Genomic DNA, 10,364 nt, shown 5'->3' on the forward strand with positions numbered 1-10,364 from the left:
TCTTTCCTCTCCCTTAAGTTCCTTGGCTTCCTCATCTTCTCTTCTCTTTGCCCAAAGAAGTTCTAATACCTCTGTGCAAGCACCATTTCCACCTCGGCGTAATGCTTTGCCTTCTTTCTTCCCAAGTGGTCTCTTTTCTACATCATTCTCTTGGATGTAAGTATCTAGAGGGTCTTTATCATTGCCATCGTGAGTGGTAAGATCAATAGTTACAGGACTTGAATTTTTTATGGTCTTCTGTTTCTTGTTGTTTGCTTTTTATCTCCGCTATTTGACATTGTTTGTCTAGCCATGGGTTGGTTTCTCAGCACAAGCCAACAATGGCTGAATGCAAAAGACCTATGCTTTGGGTGGTCTTGTTCCTTAAGTAAAATCTTAGCCTCCCCACTCGAAAGGAAATATTTTTTTAGTTTTGGACCTTAAACAAAATGTACCATTGTGAGTTTTGGATTACTTACCCTATCATGTACAATCATCGCACTTTGGTTTCTAACTTCAATCTGAGATAGACACGCATAGAACTTGCTCACAGTGTCCTGAATACAATCCCAACGACACAACAAAGAATTTTGATTACGTTCCCCAAACACTCCTCAGTTAGTGTCATAGAATTTATAGATTCTAGTAAAAAATGTAGCTCGTGTTTGATTCGTCCCTTGAATAGGATATATATTAACATTCAACGATGTTGAAATAATGACCCTATCTTTATCCTTGCTGGAATTTTTTCTTTCTGCTTCTGAGTTAGCTTCGATGAGGGGTTGTTGTCCTTTATGGGTGGAGTCTGCTCGAACTCAGTCGGGGTAATAGGGATGTCTTCTAAAGTACCTTCATATAATCCTTCATTCAACAAATTGGTGAAATAAACACCATCTCCTTCCATTACCGAAACAACATGCAAACAAATCAAGATCATATGACCTCAACTTACTTATAGACACACTTGCATACATTATGAGAACTTATTGTTGAATATATTGCTGCTACCAAATTAGATTAAGAATTAATATAAGACGTAAACAAAAAGAAGACAAAATTTCACCTCAATATCCCTAATTTCCCTAAGAACAAAGGATTGTGTAGGACCTCCAAATCAATCTAAATCTAACCAGAAATATTGCTATTTTATAATTCAAGAACAAAAACTTGGGTTTTGTAACCTAGATTGAAAAACATACGAATCATCTAAAATCGCTCCACAACCACTCTGCCCTGAATCCTCTCCCTAAGCAAATTTCACCTCATAGACCAACACAAACTAGTTGTTTGCAAGGAGGAGAGTGGCGCATGCCTTCGCCGTGGTCCACACGAGTTTGTCACGCGGCTGGTACACTTAGCGTACGCCTGCACACTCAGGCCACCGACTTCATGCTCTCCTGGTTCGTGTAGGACCACCGGCTTGCAGCGTGATGGGAGAACAACAACGTGTGCCTAGGGTTGGGTGCGCACAGAGAACGAGCACGCAAAACAGTGGCGCACACCTCAATTTGGCCGTGGCGGAAGTATGCATTTTTGGGAGCCCTGTATGTGTTCTTATACGAGCAATCTCCTAGATGCCATAGAAAATTACACACATCCCTCGTGTGCCACTGAGTCCATATGTCATACACGCAAAAATTATCCCCTAGATGCCACCCAGAGGTATACAAGGAATGAGTATAAAATCTGATAGCATCTAGGAGATTTTTCATCTTATATGTGAGAGGAGAATATGTTTAGATAGGAAGTTTTAAAATTTAGAAAGATCAAGTCGTCTGGCTGGCTTTAATCCAACCCATCGGTCTGTTGCTGCAATATATAGACCAAATACACTTTTAGGCTGTTTGGTTTGAGGAATGAGCTAATCCATTATCTTCTCACTCCTCACTTTTTTTTGTTTGGTTTGTGGAATGGTATGAGTTGATCCATCATCACCTCATTCATCATAGTTAGTTAGTACTAATATAATGAATGAGGTCAATCCACCAAATTTGAGAAATGGACCCATGATGCACCACCATATTTTGTATGGAATGATTCCTCAAATCAAACCAAACACCCCCTTTATTACAGATCAGCAGCAGTGCTGGCATGATATAAATAACTGTTGGAACAGTTTTTTTTCATATTTCCCTAAACCAAATAATAGGTTGCAGTTGCACTTTCGGGAACAGGTGGAGGACTGGTGTGCAGCGCTCGAGTGCTGACGCGTTGAGCCGTTGACTGGGCCGTCATTTACTAGCCCATGGGCCATACGGCTGTCTCAGGTCTCAGCACCCGATCCGAGTAACCGCTGCCGATCTCTCCTCGTCATTTCGTCGTCGTCTCCATCTCGCTTTTGATCGACTCAGAAAATTCCCCACCAAAATCTCCTCCCCCTGAAGTCCCGAAGCTCGCGGAAGCGCCGAGATGTACCATCCCACGAGAGGCGGCGTCCGCGGCGGCAGAGATCGTAAGCTCCTTTCCCCACGCTCTCCCGTCTCACCCGAATCTCGATCCGTTGTTACACGTTGCGCGGAAGGAAATCCACTGCGTGTTAGCTGCTAGGGTTTCGATGCGCGCGGCCGCTGGGAAACTGCCTTCTCCATCGGTGTTGTAGCTACTCTGTGCCTCCTTTGTTCGATAGTTGCGTAGAAAATTTCGTTTTACTCGCGTTTCTGCCTAGGCAGCTCGGAGGGTCATCCTCAAATCAAATGGATGAGACGTCATGTTCCATTTTAAAGCAAACAGGATAACCTGCCACAGTGAAATCACTGGAATCAATCTTTGCAATGCTATCTTTATTTTAAATTTCCATCTGCAGTGGTCTAGATTAAGGGCCTATTTGATTTAAATTTCTGAACTAGATTCGCTGCCAACAATCTAAAATCTCAACCAAACAAGTACACCAGCAGAATAGATACATGAAAATCTATAGATTCCTCTATTTCAATTCAGAATCACCTCTCATCTCAGATTTTTCAGATTCGTGTCATCCATATTACAATCCTCTTATAGAGTTTACAGTTAACAATTGTTTCAACCAAACATATTTTAGTTTTCTCACAACCGTCAGCTTGCAGTAGCTTTCTCACAGCTCACAGCTAGAATTATTTTTTCAGAAATCTACAGCAGACCCTAAGGCAGTTTATATGTAATTTAGATGTGAAAGTGAAACACAAACAGCGTCCATGCAGAATATCTGATGGCCCCTCTGGTTCCCTAAAGCAAGTTGTTTCGGTCTTTCGGACATCGACATGCTAAAAAAAGCAACTTCGGTCGCTACTTTATGAAACTACATTTCGAGATGAGTCCACTTACATGACTTTCATATTTTCAAACTCAACACAAAAGAATTTATTTGTAGTCAAAGCTTAAAATGTTTGACTTAAGACATCCTCAAAATGACTTGCTTTAGGGAACTGGAGGGAGTATGTCTCAAAACATGTATGTACTATATAAATATGCATTTATTGTTCATACTTTGATCTGAACTGTATCAAGAAAGCCAATTCCCTTTGTTGAATATGCTTTACCCTGTTTTGGTGTCAGTTACATCAAAGGGGGTAGGCTGATTCCTCTAAGTAACAATAGGAAACTGCAATACAAGAACACAGACATAATGATTAGTTGGAGTTACCTTGCTAGTCTTTTCTATTGTGCTGTTTCTCTTGTTTAGAGTAGTTCTTTCAGTTACGGCGATATAATCCAGTGCTATTTTGTTAAGGATAAAGTCAGGAGGCTGTTGCCACTTATGACTATGAGGGTTGGTGCCTAGTTGAAGGCTAGTTGTACCATATCTTATGCTGGTTGCTCTCTCTTCAATTGGGCACTCCTGTGCTACAGAATACACATACTTAAACTTTCAGTCCTGCATTTTTTTGTGATGCTACCTGGTTTGCTTCATTATGCGCTTTGTTTGCATTAGAAGTTTGTTTTCATAAATTGCATTGTTGTTCTCATCCAAGAAATCCTCACCTACTATAAGGCAAAGCATACCCTTTGATCTTCGTTAGAAGCTCTTTTGCTTGTTATTATCATGTCCTGCTGTCTACATTTTCATGTTCCATTTGCACTTGCTTCGTTTTTGTATGTCATGGAACATAAAAGGGTCAGTGGTTCTAACTGTATATTTTATTCATGCAGAATTCAAATGGGACGATGTGAAGGTTGACAAGCATCGGGAGAATTACCTTGGTCATAGTGTTAAGGCTCCGGTTGGTAGATGGCAGAAAGGTAAATGTTATCCACTTATCCTGCCCTTTTATGTATCCACTGTCCCAGTTGTTTTTTCATACTGCACCCTTCTGGGTGGAATATTGAAATGTGGTATGTTATTGCTCTGTTATAAGCATCAAATTAATTTTCTTGTTCAACTTAGTCTTGGTATGTGAAATGGTTTAGCTTGGCACCAGCTCACTGGTTGTACATATGTGTTATTCGTATTCAAGTAAGGGGTCCATCTAGTCTATTAGTCTGGAAGGTTTGATGAAATTATTATTGAAAACATTTCTCTGACAGTATTGCTACCATTCCTGTTTGGACGAACCAGGATGCCTGTTCAGGTAGGCCTATAGATGAAATATCTTCAATTTTTTATCAAGCCAATCATAGGTAAAGGGTATAAATTGAGCAGGCTAGCCTACCAAGCTACTCATGTTTCTAAAATGAACCAATAGATTCCTGGTACAATCAGAGGTAAGCATTTTATGCAGAACAACTTTTTGGTTGTCCATCTGTAGGAGGAATACCTTGTGAACAGTGTAGAGGATTATAGGTCTCATGAGCCAGTTCCATAATACTGTGTGCCTGTGTGCGCTTTTGCTACCTTTTGCAACGCTTGTTCCAGACTTATATTATGTCAATAGGCTAATAGTAGCAAAACCGCTGCTTGTATCTGATAGGGCTTGTCAAATGTCCCGACGGCTCTGTCACTTCTGTGCTTACAGTGGCTTGGAATGGCAGAGTCTGTACTGAATTCTCGAGGCCTGTGATTTACTAATTAATAGCCACGTGAATTCTGCATGTTGATACGATTGATTGTGACTATCCAGGAAAGGATCTTTACTGGTATACTCGGGATAAGAAATCCGACACGGAAGATGCTCTTAAGGAAGAAATCAGGAGAGTGAAGGAAGAGGAGGAACAGGCTATGCGTGAGGCTCTTGGCTTAGCTCCTAAGCGCAGCAATCGAACTCAGGGTAATCGCTTGGATAAGCATGAATATGCTGAGCTGATTAAGAGAGGATCAACTGCGGAGGACTTGGGAGCAGGGCACGCTGAAGCAGCACAAGTGCAGGGTCTAGGATTGTACAAGTAAGCATCTAGTTTTGAGAACAACCACCCCTCTTTCGAAATGTGATATCATGTTGAATTGCTTGTCTGATTAATCTTACAGTGTTCTATTTAATTGTGTTTGGTTCATATCTAATGCAAAATTGTCCCCATGACTCCAGGGCCCCTCGCGATGAGGGTGGATCAAGTTCTTTGAGCCTTGACCCTCAAATGGAGCCTGAGCAGGCTGAACCCCTACTAGCACCCAAGCAGGAGGATGATTTGGAAGATAATAGGAAGGGGAAAAGGCCACGTGAACGTGACGAGAAGAGAGGGGAGAAGGAGCGGAAACGAGACAGGCATGGTGATGGAAAGGAGAGGAGGCGGGACAAGCACGAGAGGAGGCACGACTTGGAGGACAGATCAAAGCGGCACCGCAAAGACAAGCAGAAGAGGAGGCACGATTCCGATTCTGATTGATAACGGCCCTGCGCCTGCTCCTGTATGACTACTGTATACTGCGAAATTTCAAACCCATGGAGCCGCTTTTGTTTGATGTATGCCTACGCTTTAAATTATGTTTGCCCTAATGATGTTTAAGGATAAAATGGCCCGTATGCTCCTCTCCACTCAACGTTATATACCTGATGTCCTTAAAAGAAGTTTGTGCCAACTTCCGAACCTGGACCAGTGAGATGGGGTTTTTTTGAACGTAATGGCACTCTGCCTCTCAAATTAACAAGAAAGGAACTGACCTTTTTTAAGAAAAGTCGGATCCAAAACCTACATAGGTGCCTCTCAATTAACATGAAAGAAATTAACCTAGTTTTAAGAAAAAACAGATCCAAAACATACATAGGGTGCATAAGCAACCACACACGCAATGCTCATCCTGAGTTATCGTTGTAGAGCTCAACACCAGGGACTAGTAGTTTCGACTCCTTAAGACGAGCAACACATGGATAAAGGAAACTCGACGACGTCTACAAACAACGGCACACAAGGAGAAAGATTGTGACCGTCTGTTGGCGTTTCGAGACCGGGGGTCCCTGGGCCGACGAGTGAAAATGTCGTCGTGTGCCCCAGCCCAGATGGGTCGGCGCGAGACGGAGCGCGAAGGGGGGAAAAAGGCGGCCGGAGCGAGAGAGAGAGAGAGGTGGAAGTCCCGCGGCCTTCGTGTTTGTCCCGTGCCCAGGTCGGGTGCGCTTGCAGTAGGGGGTTACAAGCGTCCACGCGGGAGGGGAGCGAGCGGCCTCACGCGAGCGCCTGTCCCGTCCTCTTCCCCGCGCGGCCAACCCTATGTAAGAGGGCCCTGGTCCTTCCTTTTATAGGCGTAAGGAGAGGATCTAGGTGTACAATGGGGGGTGTAGCAGAGTGCTAACGTGTCTAGCGGAGGAGAGCTAGCGCCCTATGTACATGCCATCGTGGCAGCCGGAGAGGTTTTGGCACCCGGTTCGTGTGGTGTCGTGGCCGTCGGAGGAGCGCTGGAGCCTGGCGGAAGGACAGCTGTCGGAGCTGTCGAGTCCTTGCTGACGTCCTCTTGCTTCCGTAAGGGGGCTGAGAGCCGCCGTCGTCATAGAGCGTGTGGGGCGCCATCATTACTTGTCTGGCGGAGCGAGCCAGACGGGACGCTGGTCTTGTTTCCCGTAGCCTGAGTCAGCTTGAGGTAGGGTAATGATGGCGCCTCCTGTTGACGTGGTCGGTCCGTGCCCTAGGTTGGGCGATGTGGAGGCTCCTCCGAGGTCGAGGTCGAGTCTGTCTTCCGAGGCCGAGGTCGAGTTCGAGCCCCTGGGTCGGGCGAGGCGGAGACCGTCGGCTGAAGCCAGGGCTGAGTCCGAGCCCTGGGGTCGGGCGAAACGGAGTTCGTCGTCTTCCGGGGCTGAGCCCGAGTCCGAGCCCTGGGTCGGGCGGAGCGGAGTTTGCCGTCTTCCGGGGCTGAGCTCGAGTCCGAGCCCTGGGTCGGGCGGAGCGGAGTTCGCCGTCTTCCGGGGCTGAGCCCGAGTCCGAGCCCTGGGTCGGGCGGAGCGGAGTTTCCTATGGTGCCTGAGGCCGGGCCTGACTACCTGTCAGCCTCACTCTGTCGAGCGGCACAGCAGTCGGAGCGGCGCAGGCGGCGCTGTCCTTCTGTCAGGCCGGTCAGTGGAGCGGCGAAGTGACTGCGGTCACTTCGGCTCTATCGACTGAAAGGCGCGCGTCAGGATAAAGGTGTCAGGCCACCTTTGCATTAAATGCCCCTGCGATTTGGTCGGTTGGCGTGGCGATTTGGCCAGGGTTGCTTCTTGGCGAAGACTGGGCCTCGGGCGAGCCGGAAGTATGTTCGTCGCTGGAGGGGGCCTCGGGCGAGACGGAGATCCTCCGGGGTCGGCTGCCCTTGCCCGAGGCTAGGCTCGGGCGAGGCGTGATCGAGTCCCTCGAATGGACCGATCCCTGACTTAGTCGCACCCATCAGGCCTTTGCAGCTTTGTGCTGATGGGGGTTACCAGCTGAGAATTAGGAGTCTTGAGGGTACCCCTAATTATGGTCCCCGACAGTAGCCCCCGAGCCTCGAAGGGAGTGTTAACACTCGCTTGGAGGCTTTCGTCGCACTTTTTTGCAAGGGGACCAGCCTTTCTCGGTTGCATTTTGTTCCGGTGGGTGCGCGCGAGCGCACCCGCCGGGTGTAGCCCCCGAGGCCTCGAAGGAGTGGTTTGACTCCTCCGAGGTCTTAATGCCTCGCGCAATGCTTCGGCTGGTCTGGTCGTTCCCTCATGCGAGCTGGCCGTAGCCCGGGTGCACGGTCGGGTCCCAAGTTCTCGGGCTGGTATGTTGACGCTATCAACGGTTTGGCCGGAGCCGGGTTTGCGAGAGCAGCCCTCGAGCCCCTGCACAGGGCGAGAGGACGGTCAAAGATAGACTCGACTTTTTTACATACGCCCCTGCGTCGCCTTTCCGCGAGGAGGAGGGGGGGAAAGCGCCATGTTGCCCTCGGAGGGCGCCGAATATGGTGTTTCCGGTGAGCTGCTGGCGGGTAATCCGAGTGGACGCCCGTGCCCCATTTGTTAGGGGTCGGCTAGAGGCCCGGAGGCACGCTCAAAAGTACCTGCGGGTGATCTGCCGGACCCGGTCCCCTGTCGACGGGGTCCGAGGGCTCGATGCCTCTCTCTGATGGGATTCCGTTACAAGATCGTTCCCGCTGGTCTCGGAAATGTCCTAGGGTACCTCGGGAGCGTAGCCCGAGCCTCGGTTATGTATCGAACGTACCCAGGGTCATCCCTCGCTCTATGTCTGAGGCGGCTGTGAACCCTTCGAGGGCCAGCCTACGAACCCCTGATCAGTAGTGGGCGCGGAGCCCGAGTAGCCTGAGGCGGCCGTTGAACCCTTTCGAGGGGCCGGCCTTCGAACCTCTGACCAGTAGTGGGCGCAGAACCCACGCGCTCTGAGGCAGCTGTTGAACCCCTCCGAGGGGCCAGCCTTCGAACCTCTGATCAGTAGGGAGGCTCGGAGCCTGTTTCCTTCACGGAGAAGGATCCTTTTCGGGGTATCCCCCTTTCCCGGTCCCTGTTGTAAGAGAGAGAAAGAGGAAAAGGATACGAAATCGAATGACGTGGCGTACCTTTTTTGACGCGGTCATTATGGCGAAGGCGAAGCGTCGGTCGCTTCCCCTGCCAGAGGTGCCGCCTGTCCCGCCGCGGAGTTAATGCGACGGGGCGAGTGGTTCGCGGGGCGGTCGTTGCGCGTGCGCGAGCCGTTCGAGGAACGAAACGCGGGCGCGCCGTCTTCACGCCGTGAGAGAGGGTTCTCTCGCTGCCCCCGGACGGGACGTGAGTTTGGCTGACGACGTGACCGCTGCTCCTGCCCGCCTGCCGCCGCCATTACTGCCGGCCCATTTTTGGCCGTATTGACCGTCGCGCCTTGAAAGGGAAATGTGCCCTTGGGCCATTTCTAAGTATTTTGGTGATTTAGTGTCCAACACAAGTTTCTAAGTGTAAAATGGTGGACAAAGTACAAATCAAGGATAAAGGTATGTTTCTCAGACTTAGTACATTGTTTTAGAGACTAATGTATTGTGTCTAAGTGCTGGAAACAGGAAAAATCGAATTGGAAATGAGATGGCTGTATTCAGCCAAAGTCTGTTCAGTCTGGGAGCACCGGACTATCCGGTGGTGCACCGGACAGTGTCCGCTGCGCCAGGCTGGCTCGAGCGAACTGGCCGCTCTCGGGAATTCACCGGCGACGTACGGCTATAATTCACCGGACTGTCCGGTGTGCACCGGACTGTCCGGTGTGCACCGGACTGTCCGGTGAGCCAACGGTCGGCCGGGCAAACGGTCGGTCGCGCGATCTGCGCGGGACACGTGGCCGAGCCAACGGCTAGAAAGGGGCACCGGACTGTCCGGTGTGCACCGAACATGTCCGGTGCGCCAACGGCTCTCCGGCTGCCAACGGTCGGCTGCGCCATTTAAGGAAAGAAATCGGGCACCGAACAGTGTCCGGTGTGCACCGGACTGTCCGGTGCGCCAGACGACAGAAGGCAAGTTTTGCCTTCCCAGATTGCTCTCAACGGCTCCTAGCTGCCTTGGGGCTATAAAAGGGACCCCTAGGCGCATGGAGGAGGAGATCAAGTATTCCTAAGCATTCTTGATCACTCACACTTCATTCTTGCGCACTTGTTCGACATTCTAGTGATTTGAGCTCCGTTCTAGTGTGCTAGTCTCTTGAGCTCAAGTCTGGGTCTTGTGTGTGCGTATTTGCTGTGATCTTTGTGTCTTGTGTGAGTTGCTAATCCCTCCCTTGCTCCGTGCTTCTTTGTGAACTTCAAGTGTAAGGGCGAGAGACTCCAAGTTGTGGAGATTCCTCGCAAACGGGATTAAGAAAAGCAAAGAAAAACACCGTGGTATTCAAGTGGGTCTTTGGACCGCTTGAGAGGGGTTGATTGCAACCCTCGTCCGTTGGGGTGCCACAACGTGGAGTAGGCAAGCGTTGGTCTTGGCCGAACCACGGGATAAACCACTGTGCCATCTCTGTGATTGATATCTTGTGGTTATTGTGTTTTGTTGAGACTCCTCTCTAGCCACTTAGTGATTATTGTGCTAACACTTAACCAAGTTTTGTGGCTTAAGTTTTAAGTTTTACAGGATCACCTATTCACCCCC

General features: G+C 49.0%; 1 protein-coding gene across 1 annotated transcript; it reads left to right on the forward strand.

Annotated features, from left to right (window-relative positions):
* Positions 1-2,244: 2,244 nt before the first annotated feature.
* On the forward strand, positions 2,245-5,840 carry LOC100283199 (uncharacterized). Its single transcript, NM_001156101.1, has 4 exons — positions 2,245-2,431; positions 4,105-4,194; positions 5,013-5,274; positions 5,415-5,840. Exons 1-4 carry the CDS (start codon positions 2,389-2,391, stop codon positions 5,710-5,712), a joined length of 693 nt encoding a protein of 230 aa, NP_001149573.1. The 5' UTR covers positions 2,245-2,388; the 3' UTR covers positions 5,713-5,840.
* Positions 5,841-10,364: the final 4,524 nt, after the last annotated feature.

The sequence above is a fragment of the Zea mays genome, chromosome 1 (genome assembly GCF_902167145.1).
Source record: "Zea mays cultivar B73 chromosome 1, Zm-B73-REFERENCE-NAM-5.0, whole genome shotgun sequence".
NCBI lineage: Eukaryota > Viridiplantae > Streptophyta > Magnoliopsida > Poales > Poaceae > Zea > Zea mays.